The sequence below is a fragment of the Hydractinia symbiolongicarpus genome, chromosome 8 (genome assembly GCF_029227915.1).
Source record: "Hydractinia symbiolongicarpus strain clone_291-10 chromosome 8, HSymV2.1, whole genome shotgun sequence".
NCBI classification, from domain to species: domain Eukaryota; kingdom Metazoa; phylum Cnidaria; class Hydrozoa; order Anthoathecata; family Hydractiniidae; genus Hydractinia; species Hydractinia symbiolongicarpus.
In genome coordinates, this window is record NC_079882.1 from 5,464,920 (window position 1) to 5,483,006 (window position 18,087).

General features: G+C 32.7%; 1 protein-coding gene across 4 annotated transcripts; it reads right to left on the reverse strand.

The window, feature by feature from the left end:
• Positions 1 to 656: 656 nt before the first annotated feature.
• LOC130654628 (platelet-derived growth factor receptor alpha-like) lies at positions 657 to 11,348 on the reverse strand. 4 transcript variants are annotated; one of them, XM_057457242.1, is made up of 13 exons: positions 10,627 to 11,338; positions 9,437 to 9,699; positions 9,091 to 9,184; positions 7,518 to 7,784; positions 6,671 to 6,846; positions 6,164 to 6,302; positions 5,909 to 6,057; positions 5,366 to 5,666; positions 4,408 to 4,709; positions 3,667 to 3,860; positions 2,956 to 3,196; positions 2,415 to 2,539; positions 659 to 2,105 (listed from the first exon to the last, which is right to left on the reverse strand). In XM_057457242.1, exons 1-13 carry the CDS (start codon positions 10,694 to 10,696, stop codon positions 1,904 to 1,906), a joined length of 2,523 nt encoding a protein of 840 aa, XP_057313225.1. In that variant the 5' UTR covers positions 10,697 to 11,338; the 3' UTR covers positions 659 to 1,903. The 4 variants fall into 4 exon arrangements, with proteins under 4 accessions (XP_057313223.1, XP_057313224.1, XP_057313225.1 ...); XM_057457240.1 differs by having other exon boundaries at positions 657 to 2,105; positions 9,091 to 9,699; positions 10,627 to 11,342; XM_057457241.1 differs by having other exon boundaries at positions 657 to 2,105; positions 9,091 to 9,567; positions 10,627 to 11,341.
• Positions 11,349 to 18,087: the final 6,739 nt, after the last annotated feature.

Sequence of the window (18,087 nt, forward strand, 5' to 3'; positions counted from 1 at the left end):
ATTCAACATGACAGTATTTTGACGATAGTGACAAAAATGCTTCAACACGACAATATTTCGACGATACTGACAAAAATGCTTCAACACGACAATATTTTGACAATACTGACGGAAACCGTCAAGCACACAGTGATCCAACACATGACAGCAATAAATGTCATTTTCAATAAAGCAAGATGGCGATCAAGAACAACAATAAAAAGGATATATTGCCGGCCACCTCTCAAGGAAGACGTGGTCCATCAGCCTCCTGATTATTTGCCGGGTTTTTTTATTTTAAGTTTTGTTTCTATCGCTGTTAGCGTGAGAGAGATGTGATGTTGCAGCAAATTTTTTCAACGGAAATTCCTTTAGAACTTAAATTCCTCTCAGCATTTTTGTCTTTGAAATCTTGACCCTCTTTTTAAACAAGACAGTTACTGACAATACAAACAAAAACTAAGAATGTTATTAACTGCTCTGCTAGCTAAATATTTTCGAAATATAAAATATAAATTTCTTAATTAGCTTTTGGTAATTTTACTTATCAATTTCAATCACAGGAACAAACGACTTTTTCAAAAATACCGACAAAAGACGTGTATCTTGACAGCCAGTACCTGCGCTATTTTCACGCCAGCCACATATTCAAAAGCAAAAAAGAAATAATATTTATAGAAATCATTCAATATTTCATATATGTGTATGTAACGATTCACCTATTCACAGGTACAGACAAAAATTATTACATGCTATAAAACATAAAAACAGTACAAAGAATCATTTTAAAATTATTAAAAATTAGACATATACTTAAAGACAATCAGTATTTGAGGCTTCTAGAAAAAAACAAAAAAATCCGTTGCATTTTAAGTGGAAATCCAACTTAAGGAGTAGCCAAACTCTATCACAGGTAATTGACTGAAGAATGAACAGAAACTTTTTTGAACAACCTGTGATAAATAGAAATTAAATTTTTAACATTTAAGGTTTAGAAATTCTTGCAACAAGTACAAAATCTACAATAAAAGCCAAGTGAAAAATTTAGAATCAAGTAATTACAATCATGTTAAAAATAATAAAGTAATATTTACACGAGTAAAAAAGTATAAAAAATAATTAAAAAAGAAACAACAATTCTCGGTTGACATAAAACTATATTTACATTGTCCTAAAAATTTAGAACATAAGAACTGAACCGATAAATAAGAAAGTATGTACGTACAAGAATACTGTCAACAAAGCTACCATTTTAAAAAAGCTATCATTTTGAAAGTACAAAAACGATACAAAAACTGATCTAACAAGAAAGATATGCCGTGAAATCTGTCTACAGCGGGTACATATAGCGGTCACCAACAGTTGGAACAGATTACTTCATTTCAGATCAAACATTTAATAAAATCTCTGTAAGGCGCACACCTGTATGGGACGGTCATTTTTTTGCACCAATAAGATAAGCTTTAGACAGATTCCACTGTGCAACACGATGCTGCATGTTGGGTAACACGTGATAGTCTTATTCACACGGAGTTTTATCACCATAGTTACAAGAAATACCTAAATTTTTTAGCGGTCATAATTTTGAGCGACAATAGAAAAAGCTTTAGAAAAGAGGTATAAAACACCTATTGCAAGAACACTTAGTGTACAAGTTGCACACAGGGGTGTAGCCACACCTGTCATTAGGACACGAGTAAACATCTGTTTTCTTTTTAACGGACAGGAATCTCTGTTGTAATCAAGCTTTCCAGCTTGTCGGGATTCTGTCGTGTTAAATAAATTGTGTGTAAAAACATTCTCAATTCTGTCGTATCAAGACGGGTCCTCGATTATAGATTTTGTTTTTAACTGAACTTCCAAAAGTCCCATACGCATCCATTCAATCCCTAATTGGTGCATATACAACCAGTCTTTTGATTTGTCAGGTACTAAAAGGTTTCATCCAGTCTGCTAGGTTGTCGTTTTTATTTTCATCTTGCGTAGGTGTACGAAGATCAACATATCTATTTTCACAAACAGGATCACTTTGTTCTTCCTCTTCTTTTTTCACTGTTTCTTCCATAGGAGGGAAATTGACGATGTTACCGGCAGACTTCTTACGATACATTGCCACTGGGAATAACCTAAAGAGAATTCGAATTGATCTTAGCTACGAGGTTCTATTGGTAAAAGGCATGGTGAATTACTAGGAGCTAGCGACAATGATGGTTAATGGATGTCAAACACATTGCTGCACACGCATAACCTTTAATCAAGAAAGAAAGGATAGCAGATCATAAATATTTATTTTCCATTGCCAGTAGTCGAAGCTACAAGCAACTGTTTTGAAACATAGCACTGAATTCGACAAAAAAAACTTTAAAAAGTTATTAATTATAAACAATAAATCTTACAAAGAAATAAAGAGAAGGCAAGACAAAGACTCTTCTTACCCTTTCATATTAAGCATTGTATCTAAGGACCCTTTTTTCTTTTTTGCAGGTGATTTTGGAACTAAATAATCAGTTTCATCAGAACAGCTCTTTAACCTTTCAAAAGTTGCCAGATTGTTCGTAATCTGAAAATTGTAACATAAAAAGAAATATTTATCTTCAGATAACCAAGTAAGTGTTATTTATCAAAGTTAATCAATGAGAGATGGAGAGTTCACGATACTTATATTTTGTCTCCGTTTTGAGTCTTTAGGATTAATTACACAAAGAACATATCACGCAACAGGTCAAGAGCTGTTTCAAACATTACAGTGACGTCACAACGTTTGCGCATAATGAAAGGGCAAACAGCAGTTCATAACCTTCGCAAATAAAATATATCACGCAAGAAAAAACAAAAAATTATGTAAGTTAAAACAAATAACAGCCTCTCAACGTTGAAAAAGACAAGATACGAAATACTCGAGATACAAGCTTTAGGGTAGGATTGACTCTCATAGCAAATAAGGAGGGAAATGTCTACAATGTTATCAGCACATACCACGATTTTGCTTTGGATGATATTTTCCAGTTGCGAAGTGAGTTCATGAAAAAACGGTCTCTCGCATCGATTCTCTTTCCAGCATTGGATCATAATATTGTAGAGTTCATCCGGACATGTTGCCGGTTTTTCCATTCTGTGTCCAGCTTGTAAATATTCAAATAGATTCTCCATTGGTAACCCAGGGTACGGAGAACCACCCATGGTGCAGATTTCCCATAAAACGATGCCAAAAGACCATCTGAAATGAAATCAAATCCACACTAACCAAAACAATAATGCTTTTTTGAAGAAAAGAACAACTGCTATTTTCTAGGGAATCAGCGAGGGTACATATCATCTCTCATTTGAGCTACGAAAGTTGTGCAAGCACAGGAATCAATTTTTCGTGCTAAACACTAAGCAGAAAGGATCGACTCATACTTTTATAGTCTTTGGATGACTTAATAGGGGTTTAAATCCAAGACTTTCCGATTGGAAGCGAACGCTCTACCACAAGGGTATCAGTCGAATTACGCATATTAAAAAAATAGGAACGTATGTTGATTTTTCATTGAAATATCGCTTCAAAAGAATGGAATGCCCTTAATGATGTTGAAAGTGACGACCTTCTAAAAATCACTCTGCTAATTTTCCTCTCTGTAAAACCAATTTTTAAAAGTTAACAATAAAGAAAGTGTGAACCAGGTCTTCAAAAAACTGAGAACTTACACATCACTTTTTACTGTGTACAATTTATCAAACAATGATTCTGGAGCCATCCATTTAACAGGTAGCATTCCGCTGCTTTCTTTTAAATAAAAATCTGTTAAATATATATCTCGAGCTAGTCCGAAATCCGCTATCTTGATGACGTAATCCGATCCAACCAGGACGTTTCGAGCAGCTAAATCTCGATGAACAACCTGTAGAGGGAGGTGTTTATGGTTATAACCTGCAGCGGGAGGGATTTATGCTTACAAGAAGATGGTCAGATTTAGGGTGAAAGTGACAAAAAAGAAATAAAGAAATTATGTATAAAACATCAAGATATACAGATTTTTCACTAATTTTGCGACGACTACTTTTTCTACTAAATTTAGGCCTTTTCTAAGCCTACAAGCTAATTTCTATTATGCTGATCTATATTCTATTTTACCACAAAATTTATTTGCTTTTTTGACGTAGGTCTAAAACAGACAGTTTACAAACAACTCTAAGAATTTTGTTATGACTAAGATTTTTTAGAAGTAAGACCAGTTTTGTCAAAAATGAAAAACTGTGACCATGATATTTCGCGAGATTCGGTTCCTTTTTTTATACACAGTAAACTAACATATAACCACGGGTACAAGTGCTTACAAGGCCAACTTGAGTGGGCTTAAACATAAATGGGTTTCGCCTAGATGAACATACACATGACAAAGTTTAAAAAGCGTTGATAAATTTCACTGTTCGCTTGCTAACTCCTACCTTCTTTTCTGATAGAAAAGCCATCCCTCTCGCGATTTGTAGGGCTACATGAGCAGCATCAAAAAAACAAAAGTCTTCTTCATAACTATCAGCCTGTTTCGCCCATTGCAACGAAAATATATCTCTTCTATCTCTTAAGAAGTGCACCAAGTTTCCATGGGGACAAAAATCCATAATAGCACCGAGATTACCGCCCCGCGTACATGCGCCGAGAATATTTACAATGTTGTCATGGTTACCAAGATGAATCAAAACTTTGATTTCGGATGCGAGATCCTTGTATTCCACATCAGAAGGATTCGCTAAAAAAAAATTTCATGGTTAAAGGAAATTCATTGTTAAAAGAAATTCATGGTTAAAAGCAATCGTGTTCCTTACGCGTCCTCGAAGAATGTGTCAAATGGTTTGCATTCACGCCAGCATGTACTAAAGCATAATTGGTCGCAGCTCCCAGGTAAAAGCTTTAAGAAAAAAATTTCCGCGGCGGTTGTAATCTGTCAACTTTAAAAAAATGAGATGAGTGTTTGCAGCATTTTTTGTAGTAACCAATCAAAATTCTGGTTCAGAGCGCTAAGTGCAAAAGGTACCGAAGGTATCGACAACATAAAAGCATATAATTGGCAAGATTACGCATAATTAACGTTTAACAGTCAAAAAGAGGATTTTAAATAACAAATTCTATGTTTACCCCTTAACTTTTCCTTTTAGCTAACATTAAGCATTTTATAATTTACGGGCTAGCGAACTATTTGATAGGCGTGGTTTAATAGCACTTATTGTAGTATTTTGGAAATAATTCCGACGTTCTTCTAAAGAAGCTAACCAAACGTCATTGAATAATGGAGAATTATCATCTTATAAATGTACCTAACCCAAAGAAAAAAAACTTAAAGATTGTTAAATAAATCGTTACTAAAGATATAGCGCAAATATATATAAATATATGTAAAAATAATACCTTTTAAAGTCTTGACTGCAACAAATACACTTTGCTCGCAAAGGTCGTCGTCAAGGAAACAGTTCAACAATGTCTTCGGAACTTTCTTATTTAATCTCAATCTTGTTCTCCTCCGTATAGCCATGGTGTCTTTATCTCTCGGGCTCAGTGCTAATATACCTTTCGCATGTGCTAACCAAACTTGACCAAAAGCACCAGATCCTAAATTGCGGATCAACTCCAAACGTTCTCTGGGGAATTCCCATTCAGGGTCATAGGGGAGTTCAATGCTTTGTTCAAATAACGTGCGATCAGGATCAATCTACAGATAAATGTGAAAATAGTTCTGAGATAGGACGAACATGGTTAGTTTCATCTCAGAAGTGTATACCTGTAACTAGCATGAATAAATAAAATGTGTGGTTGGTTAAAATAAAATGTAAATATATCTCATAACAATTATTCAGAATGTAGGCCCTTTGATTAAATTATAACAATATTACTGCTCTTTTGAAATTTGCATTACTTTGGAAAAGTTTGTCAACGCAATTTAGTACAACTTACATGAAATTTTGGATCAGGAGCCATATATAAGGCGTATTTCTTCAACATGTACTTTCGGTAGCACAAAAATATAACAAAAAAGAAAAGAAATATAAAAAGCAGGCCAAGCACTATCCCTACAACAGGACTTTTTGATTCGTTGCTAGCACCTAAAAAAACAAAAGAAATCCATGAGAAGGAGAGGGAAACCTTTCTCGGTCATAATGAAATTTCTGTGACAGGTTCTTAGCTAGTACATACAAAATGGCTACTTACTATTTGCTAGACCTTTACGTAGAATCAATTGAGCATAATTTTTGCCAGCAACATTCACAGCAACACAACGAAATGTACCGTGGTCACTAATGTCTAGCGATTTTAACTCGTATGTTCCCTTCACGTTGTTGTTCACCATCTAAAAAGAGTTGTAGAAATGTCGATGAATATCACAACACAATGGATAGGTGTGCTTTGCAGCAGTTTAATATTTTCTTGGTTCAACCTGTTTTTTTGCTAACTCACGATTTTTTTTTTAGTGGCTATTCTGTATTTTCAATTCCTTACAAGCTTTATTATATTTTCAAGGCCAAGTAAACGCTTTGGGCGTTCACGATTGGGGTGGAACGACATAGGTGTTCTTTTACTGTTTGCTACAAGATCTACATATTGTTTTTGGAAATTGCAAATATGAAAACTAATTAAACTAGCATAAATTGCTCTCTAAATATTTAAGCTGGCTTGAAATAACATGTATATTAGTTTATTAGACAAAACAATTCTTACTTCATAGGACGTGTCAGCTGATAAATTTGCCCACTTTGTCTTGCAGTTTTCATTCGGAGGACATGCCACACTTTTTTCCCAATACACAAATGGCTTAGGGTCACCTTTTATAACTTTGCAAGTTAAAATTCTTCCTTTGCTAGCATTGTATTCGCTTTCTTTAATAACAGGCAAAACTAAAGAAAAGAATTAAGTTTATCAGAAACCAATATCAATTCTACTTGTCACACTGGTTGTAGAGGATACTGACACATCGCATTGACATGTTGTGATTTTGCAAAAACAGTCCTATCAACATCAAGATGTCATTGTATTACCAAAGTACGAAAACAGAAAAATTATGGAATGGAAATTATAGAGATATATGTGATTACTGAATTCACACCTTAATATAATACACACAACCATGCAGATACTTGGAAGCAGAATGTATTTAAAATAAATGCTACAAGTCTATTCTGTAGAAATAGGACAACTGCAGAAATGCATTTTTAAAATTGGTAAAGAGCACCATACACAAATAAAGGGTGTATTAATCCGCACTTTTACAACCTTTAAACTTCTAAGCCTGCTTTAGTCATTTTAGTACATTTAGAAGGGTAATATATCGTCGGAAAATTCCAGAAATAAGCAAAATGTTTGGAATATTAAGTGTTTTTTGTTCATTTGTTTCAGACTTCCAAACCTTACAAAACCTTACCAAAATCACCTAGTTGGCATATTTATTGGACACATTGTCTTGACGAAATGTTAAATTTCGTTTTTTACATTTGTTTCTATAATTAACACATTAACAAGGTAGTTATTAATGAATTTTAAAAAACAGTTTGAGTAAAAAAAAACTTACCTAAGATGCTCAATTTATGAACATCTTTTACAATCCCTTCAGTATTTTTAGCAGTACATGAATATGTTGCTTCATCTTTCTTGGTGACATGGGTTAACCTTAGAAAACACGATCTCTGGTAATTGCAGGAATTGATGACTTTATTTCCAACAGACCAGAACATATTTGGAGTGGGAGAAGCATTTACAATGCATGAAAGGGTGTAATTTGAACCAACTGTTGCTCTGCCAGTTGTAGAAAAGTTAAGAAATTTCGCCTTAAATGGTTCTAAAAAAAATGATGTATGTCATGCTCAATTTGGAAATGCATTTAATCACCAATATTACCTTTCCCTAATTGTGTCTCACCACATACTGATTAGTGTTTCAACGTTAGAAATAAAGCCAGCTTTAATACAGAGGCGGAAATATTAGAGAGTAGGAAATAACAAAAAAATTCAGCAATTTTTAACATATCCAGAGAATTATGATGCGTAAAAAAGATAAAAATATAAATAAATTTAGGAAAAATCTGTTCTGTGCAACGCAGCTTTTACAATTTTTAATTGAAATTCTAACATACCTACACTGGTATGTATGACAGAAATAATGGAAAACGAAGAAAAGGTACAGAAATTCGACATGCAAGTTTGAGAGGCAAGATAGAAATGTGGGAATATTGGAATAAATACAGTATATACATTTTCTTAAGAAATAATTAGCTTCACAATATGAATGCTTAGTTTTTTATGGAAAGGACTGTAAATAGTCTTCACAAAATCTTTTCATCAGGATTTCACTTTTTCAAAGTTAGACGCCAACTTAATTCATAACCGTTTCTTTCCTTTTTTTAATTCCTTCATGTTGTAGCACAGAAAGGAGTTGAAAATGCTGGACTTTTAAACTAAGCTTTTCTTTGGAATTCAAGTGTATCACAGGTTATAACGTACATTTGGTTTATAAACACGCAAGAAAACATTGTGCATTCAGAAAGTTTAAAGCAGTCATTAACATTACTATATAATTTAAAAAAAAATAGCAACAAGAATAATAAGCCCTGTATTCACATCAATAGTTTTCTGCGAGACCCTTTAAAGACTAATTGAAATATCATGTTTTAATTTAGAAAATGCACTTTATTTTGCCCTACTGCTTTGAATAAAAAACTTATAAAGTGCCAGAGTTTAAGAATATTGTACACCTTAATCTGGGTCCATACAACAATTTGAAAAAGAGCAAAATAAAATTAAACCCGAATAAACTAATTGTGACAAGAAATCGGACATTAGATTTAAATGGTCAAAGCAAAAAAAAAACTTTTAAAAATACTTATATTTCAATTTACAATAAAATCCTATTTATGATTTATTATGTTCCGGAAAGTTTTCTAATCTGCATAAAAATGAGCCCTATTATGGCAGGAAAATATCAACACAGAAACCTGAAAATGTAATTGCAACATATTGCAACTCCTCTAGGCACCCTGCAATATCCACAGTTACATGCAGTCTCTAAGAATCAACAGTAAAATAACTTGATGTATAAAAAAACACTGTATATTTAGAATATTTAAAATTCAAGTAAAACCAAATTACCTATCCATTTCAATTCAACAGATACTTTTGTTACATCAGAGTCTTTGCATCCTGATACATTACGAACACAGCTATACAATCCAGCATCTTTGCTCTGTGCGGAAGGAATATTTAACTTTTCAACATCGTGCAATGTATTATTTTTTAATTGATGGCGCTGTTTGTTAGAGGGAAATTTCTTGTTTTCCCTCCACCATGAAAGAGGGTGAGAGCGTTGACCAGAAACACCTTCTGCCAAGCAATTAATGGAAATATTTTCATTTTTTTCAAACATTAATATCTTTTGTTTTATAATTTTCAATTTCTCACGTAGGAACAAATTCTCTCTACAAGCAAGTCTGCTTACAAGTAAATCACCAAGTGTCATAGATATGCTTTCATTGCCATTTGTAGCATGGCATGAGTATTCTGATATATCATGAATAGTAGCTTCTTCCAAAACAAAGTCTTGACCATATTGTTTAAAATTGTACTTATCTAATTTAGGGTTCATAGTTAATGTTACATTTGCTAATTTATCATTGCTTTGACACGATATGTTTATTCGGCCTCTCTTGTAAACGAATAGACGATTTTGTGGAAATGGTGATGCTACGAAAGCTAATGGGTCTAAAAATTACACAAAATTAAATTAAAAAATGGTCTAAATGAATTACAAACACCAATAAGAAAAGAGATACTAAACATAATGTAGTGATGCCTTTACCAATACAGAGGAAATGTAGTCTGTATAACTTTCACTTGATCTCAAAATCAAGTTGTGCCAAAAAAACTTGGAATTATTTATGCATCAGAATTACCCAATGAATTAGGAATGCTGAAAAATACCGAAAGTCTATGCCTATATGTAGATTACCTTCTGCAAAAAAACAAGTTGAAGTGATAAAAAAAAACTTAAAAAAATTGTCCAGGATTTTTTTATAGGTCTACGTGTTTTATTAGTTCTGTAGACAAAATTATAATATCTCAACTAATCACTGGTATCAAGCATAATTATAACAAAACTAGTTGATCAGCTGGTGAATGTATCTCCTTCATAAGGAGAGCATACATTTCTGAAAATAATATTTGATGGTGTTGTTAATGTTCTGACAAAAACCATAGCTTAAACGCTTATCAATAAAATGTATAGAATTGTGTGCTTTTTAACAAAAATATTCAAAAATAAATTTAACAGAAATATTCAATTTAAATTGTGTTGGTGACTTCTTTCTGAAACAGGTGGGTTGACTCATCTTGAGAAAATTGGTCCCATTTAGTCCCAAGTAGTCCTTAGTTACCCAATAACTGACGTCACCATCCTGTCACAAGTTAGTTTGCCTTAACAGACAGACGCAGCGTATTATTATGGATTAATTAAATCTTATTTTAACCATTTACACTTTGGTAAAACTGTTTAAAAAACACCTCACTCAGAGCTATTTGATAATGCCATGCAATTAGTGAAACTTCTAAGTTTAAACCTTTAAGTATCAATCAAGATTTTTCACAAACATAACTTTTTTTTTCATGGAAAGGTGAAAGTCAAATTCTTACCTTTGGAATATACTCCAGTTGATAGAACTACCAACAAAATTGCAGCCTCTATTCTCATTTTGATATACATAGATCATGAATATAACTTTATTGTTTAATTACTTACATAGTTTACCTACAAAATATAAAACATCTCCACAATTAAAACAGTCAACAAAAGATTAATTAGTAACATACATAATGAAAATAAAACAAAAAGTCACTTTCAACGTAACCTATTAAAAACAAAGTTTTAATATCTTCCCTGAATTGCTACCAAATAATGACTTCACACATGTCTTGTCACATGACATGCCTTTCTAGGTACAAAAGTAACTAATTCTGGGGTCAGGAACATATTAATGCACATTAAACAATAAACCAATAATATGTGGGAAGATCCTGTAAGGTTTGAAAATAGAAGGTAATTTAAACAATGTTACTGTCGAAATGTTTTAACATATGTATTTATCTTAGACATAGTTTGGACTTGATTTAGACAAACTTTACACAACTCAATGCTCAAACTTCTGCATATGGTGAGAAAAGAAGGTTCATCATGAAAAGAAATACAAAAATAATGCAGGAGTTACATGACCCAGTTTTGGTCATGAATGGAGTGCGATCTCACCCGCACGCCTCCGCACACGCCATACGAAACTTGGGCGTGCTCTTTATCACACGCCTTGTTCTACTTCGTACACACGCCAAGCAGAACTGAGCTATTTTAGACTAATCCCTTACTCAAACTTACCCAATACATAATTTTTCTTCCACGTTAAAATGTATCTCTAAAATGTATTTCTATTAAATACCCACCTTCATTAAAATTGCTGACAAGAATACATTTCAAATGTTTTGCGTTGGTATTGCCTCAATAATATCTTTTTTGTTTTTCAGCTGGCAAAAAATTTAACCTTGTATTGATCTTCTTAAAACGATGACAAATGGAAATAAAGTACAAGCCCTATTGACCTACCTTCTCGATGGTGTACTTCTTCAGTTAATAGTTCTGTCCCAGCTAGCTCTCTATGTTTGAAGATAAACTGATTAGGAAGTAAGTTGTACACAGGCTAATTACGAACTGAGGGTCAGGGCATTATTAAGTTAAATATCGCAGAAATCGCCGGTGACATGCTTCAAAAATGCTTGTTACAGGCACAGTTCAATGCAACGCAAAACTGTACAGGAGACTCAATTGTTAGAGTCTTCGCAGAACATGTCTTCCACAAAACCAAGGGCAGAGCTGACTTATTGCCTGCTGTGTGGTGTGGGAGAGAGAACTTCTGGACTTCTTTTTAATACGATATACAATTTCTTCGATTATTATTACAAACATATTTGATTTCTCTTTCCCCTTTTAAAAAGATTTTTTAAACTTTATTGAACATGTTTTTTCTTTGGTATTATTACATCACGAGAACATTCGTCCAAAAGCTGTATTAAGGTACAGGACACCTAACCTCTCCTGTGTTCTAATTATATTTAACTTGCATGGGTGCGCACTCTTCTCGCAGTATTCTCTGTGCAATGAAGGTCGGACTAACTTGTGGTATGGTTCCAAATGGTCTTCCGTCCTTCGTTCGAGTCTCAGTGTAATGCACCAGCCAAGCATAAGAGTGTCAGCATGAAGGGAAGGGGCCGACTTTAATGTTCTCTATACCTTATATTTTTCATAATAACACCATTCATTTAAATTTCACAACAAAATTACGTCGCAATTTTTTTGCCAACTACTATGCTTCAAAAACTCTGCGCTGCCATTCTTCTGAATGTAATATTTGCCCGCCAAAATCATAAGCTAGGTGTGCGAAACTGATCGCACGCCTGTATTAGTGTAGGCTTACGTACCACTGCACGCGAGTGCAAATATTCATGACCAAGACTGATGACCTAAAAACACTTATGACATTGTACAGAACTGTTTTATGCAAATATTTTTAAGGCTGATTTATTTAGTTTAGAAATTTTACTTGAACAACAATACATGGATGATTCTGATTGGTCGAGTTTCTTTTAAACATATTAGGGTTAAATGTTAAGGGTAAAGAATTAAATATAATACAAAGTCCTAACCAAGATCTGCACAGGGAAGTAGGGGCTGAATAAATACTTCCAGTAGCAAAATAGTGCTGGCAGGACAGTATTGTGTAGTTGCAATTTCAATGATTAATGTTATTGTATATTATGTTTTAACTTAGTAAAGAGAGGTGTAAAATTTTAATGCTATTTTGAAATTATATGCGAACAACTAGATTTGTAACTCACGCTTTAATGGATGGATTTATATTAGCTAGCGGTGAGCAGGTTTTAATGTTAGATTGTGGTTGAGAAAATCAGATAAGCCATGACAAACCAACATTTACAGATAAATTTATGTTTAACTTTGTGTCATATCTGTTAGATCTTGAGTTAAGTTAGCATCTGGCACAAGTTGAATGTCAATCATTTTAGATTAGATATATGCTTTTAGTAGATTGCTATGTTAAGCAACTCTTTATCAACTTTATATGTCCTTAAGTTAAATTCATTGTTCCTTCTTATAAATATTTATTTATAAGTTTTAAACCTTTGAGTTTGAAACATAAAAAATATATAACAATATGCATTTACAAAAACAAAAAATAGAAATGTTTATGATGGATAAGTTTGTTTTCATGCCATAATCTTTTTAACATAAATAAAGAGCAAACAATTCCTGGCTACCAACCTTCTTTCTATAAGAGATAAATTATATACACCTTCACATTTTAAAAAACATTTTTGCCATAACTACAAACAAATCTTGGTACTATACTGCATATGTGAGTTTTCAAATTCAACAGCACTTACAAGCTCAGTTAAACTAATTAACATCAAATTCATTATAAAAATCAGTCTTTAAAATGAAAAAAAAATTACCAATCAAAGAGCAGCATTAAATCTGTCATCACCATTTTAATCAGATTAATAACCTATTTAATAGCATTTTAATGAAGTTTAGCGTACTACAGCATTCCAAATATATAAAGAAATTCTTTTAAATACAGTACACAGAAGTGTATAAACCAGGTTGGATAGGTTTATTAAAAATAAAGGAAATAACATGCTCTAACATTCTTTTGTTTGTCGTACAAAACATAATACATTAATTACCAGCCTAATTAAAAATTTATAAAATTTAATAATGCTTAACTGCTTGCAAGTTCAGTAAAACATAATTTACCTTAATTATGATACTAAAAAGTCAGAATGATAAATAGTACAATGACTCAATACTGTAAAGAGTTGCCAAATTTTCAAATTCAATGGTTTTACTGTTCTATAAGATAAGCAGACAGAAACAAGATCCAAGTACCATAAGGTCATAAAAAAGTATAGCATTGATGCATTTAGCTTCAAAATCATGACTTTTTTAAAATATAACCTTATATTATCAGAACCCATAAACTTACTTTTCATAAACTTTATTTATCATCTTTACACTACCTATAGTTATTATAAAAACCTATATGTACACAGATATATAATTATACTTACTATTTTGTTTGCTTTCGGAATTAAACTGTTGATATGTGCCCACAATAATAAATGTTTTCTTTTCCAATTCTGTTTATTTACTTTACCCCTTCATCAACAAGACAAAATTTGCACATAAAAGAAATTCTGATATACTAAAAAAGAAAGCAAAACTTATTCAAAAGTACCATACAAAAAGAGAAAATGGGAAATGAGTTAATCAAAAGTGATAAGCATATGAAAAATATTCCAATCATTCTTCTTGTTTTGTGCAGTATATATACACTTATCATATCGTAAAGTTGAAAAAAAGTAGTAAAAAAGCCATATTCTGAAGACAAACTCCTGCTATTAACCAATTTTAACTTTCTTAGCATGATGAAGTGGTGCTTTTGCTCCCTTTAAGTAAGATTGTATCAGGGTACATTTAACATGTTTTATCTAAATATTCAGGGGAAAATTCAATGAAAGCAGTACAAATCCAAAGTTTTACAATGCTTCTTAAGGTTGCAGTAACCCTTTTAATTTTTTTTTTCTAATCTAGATATCTTTCTCTTAATGAAGTTTAGCTGATGTTTATTGCAGTTCCCAAGACTTAAGAGCACATATTTCTATTGTTCTAAATGCAAACTTATAACACTATATGTGTTAGAATTAGAGAGACAAAATTACAATTTTTTAGAAAGAACAGTGGAGGTGTCTGTTTATTCCTGACTAGCATCCTTTTTGTTTCCGAATGGTATATCAATGGAGATTAATGGTTTTCTTAGAGGGAACTAGAGGTATAAAATGATGTTGGACTTATATTATAGAGCATTTAAACTTTATCAATGTATAGATATTATAAATTGAATTAACATAAAAATTTTTGCCAACATGATACTCGATTGCTCGTACCAGGCCTTTTAATTGTTTGCTGATGACCCCATAACTTGGGATCTGCATGTCCGTTCACAATCAAATTTGTAAGTAAGGGCCTATAAAAGCTTACCCAGAAAATTTGCTCCCAAATTTATGGAGCTTACCCCTTTCATCCAAGAGAAGATTAATTCCTTCAGAGGCTGCACCCCTGACATGTACATATGGTGATCATCATTCATCATCATTCTCGGCTTAACGTCCGTTTTCCATGCTATCCATGGTGACTTTAATATATATCATATATACGCTGTCAGAAGATACAACTAAAGGCGCTGCAACGAACAACTTTTTATCGTTCTATCTGATTTTATCACACATCTAAAAACTAAATCATTCACAAATCCAAAGTAGTGGGAACATTCTCAACTTTTTACTAACAAACAAAATTTTTAATTAGACATGTACCCCAACCATTAACTCAGATCACATTATCATTGATGTTGCCACTCACAAAGCATTCAAGAAAACAGTCATTAAAGCAAATGAGAAGAATTCAAAAGTTTGACTGATCTAACATCCATAGTGACAAAATTGACTGGGAAAGTGTGGACAATAAATTGGTTGACATCAATTGGCAAGAACTTTTAGACAAACATCAATCAACTCCATAATAACGATACAAATCTTTTAAAGAAATGTTTACATGTTATTGCTATCAATTCACTGTCAATAAAACCACCCAAAATACACTCAGCTATTTCAAGGGATTGATACATCTCACTGAGAAAACGTAGAAAACTTACAAGGCAACTTCGAAAGAATAGGAATGAACAAAACTTATCAATATTGAATTAAATCTTTAAGAATCCTATAAAAGAGAGCATAAGGAGAACGAAATCAATGCTACATCAAAAATCAAAAAAATATTTATAGCAAAATCAAACCTAAAGTTGACCCCTTTAAGGAGGATCCTTAAAGGGGCCAACTTTAGGTTAATGGAGCCCAAAAAAATTTTTGGAAGGCCCCTAAAACACATCAGTAAGGGACATCAGTAACTATGCCAAAACATGCTTTAAACGAAGATTAGACCAATTTCTACATAATATACATGACCAACCACTGCTCCAAAGTTACCTTTCATTTAGGAGAACAGCGTCAAACATCATCATGGAAATGGTCATGAGAAAACCACAGATAGATAGATAGATAGATAGATAGATAGATAGATAGATAGATAGATAGATAGATAGATAGATAGATAGATAGATAGATGTGCATATTTTAAATAGCTAGCCTCACAAATATCCAGGGATATACCCTGTCTATTATTTCCAGGAGGGGCCATGGCTTAGATGGAGAGTCCTAGAGAGTATTTAATGCTCATTTTGAGCTACGCAGACCCAATTAGGGGCCGCACAGAATAAACTCAAGTAAGTAATGTAACACAGAAACTAATATAGCTAGCTGGCTAGAGTATCTAAGAAGTCTAAATAAATAATTACAGGGTATAGCAAAATCACTTTTGTGTATGATCATAATGGTGGTAGCTAGCTATATAGATAATGATGAAAATAACAGATGCAAATTGTAGTTCGCTAGTCAAGACTTTTAAATAGACTTTTAAATAGAGATTATGCTCAGTGTAACCAGCTTGTTACATACATTTTAAAAAGATATTTATCTTTAGTGTCATAAAAAATTAAAATTGTTAGCTATAGCTAGCTATCACTTTAAAAATATTTTAAAAATTTATGAGTATTTTTATTCAAACAAATCTTGCTAGCTATATATAATATATCCATCATCAGCGCACATACGTATCTCCGAAAACTAGCTAACAAAGCAGTTACCCATAGCTAGCTGGAATGTTTTGTCCTTTTTTTAGTCACGACTTCATCGTCAGATCGGAACACATCAGAAATTTGTTTACCTGACCCACACTACTGTGAAAAAATTAACTCAATACTGGTCAATATCTTTCCAGCATTGATGATGTCCAACCGCAACCTTGTCTCCACGGCTTTTTTCTCTTCTGATCAGAAAAAGAAAAAAAGCCCTGGGGACAAGGCATGATCCTGTAGGGGGCGGTGAAAGAAGAAATACACGCGTTTTTTACAAATTTCTAACCAAGCTGGTCACTATTCTTATTTTTATTATTATTTGAAGCAATAGACCTAATCCTTATAATAAACTGGCAGGCGCAATTTAATTTAGGACTGGGTTCCATTCTAGTTTTTTGGGGTGTAATGTAAACAATGACATCACAACGTGCACAACATTTAACTGCCCTGCAGTTGTTACAGGTAGAAATTTATTTTCGAAGGCTTTTGTTTTTATATTTTATATTTATTTTACATTTCAATCTTAAAAAATTGTTAGAGAAGTGCACAGACAAGGCATCCTCGTCCCCAAAGCTCTTTGAGATTAAAACCTCGATAGTAGTAGATGCTGAGGTTTATCTCAAAGAGCTCTGGGATTGAAAATGCTAACAAGCGGTTTTATTTTATATTACAAATATTTGTTAAACATGCTCAAAATATAAGAACAAACATTCTCCGTAAAAAAACCAAACAAACACCTTATTTTAGACGATATTTTTTATTGACAATAATAGAATTTCCCTACGGTGTCCCTGCCGGATTTATTAATATCTTATGTACACTGTACAAACATTATTTCAACAAATTTAAAAACATAGGAGAGAAGATAAATCTTATCATAGCAAGACACAAATGTTATAATATATCGACGTCTATATGTCACTTTTAGCACTTAGTTAACTTGCAAACAAACCAATAAAAGAATAATAAGAAATATTTTCTAAATTTAAAAAGTTTAACGTTTAAATGTGTGATGGAAAGCCTTTGAACTTTATACTGCTCTGGACGTTCTCATTTAAGCATGTGTCTTTAGACAATAAAAGCTTCATCGCCCCTCCTCGTCAGAACAGCACTTGAGGCTAAAGTGGCCATTTTGTTTTAACGATAGCGCAAAAAGCGGCTGAAGATCTTGACTAACAGAAAACGTGATCAGATGTTAATCTTTATTTTACACGCATTTTTATATGAACCAGGTGATATCGAGTCTGACTGTTACACTTTTTTGGTGGATTTAGGCTGTAGT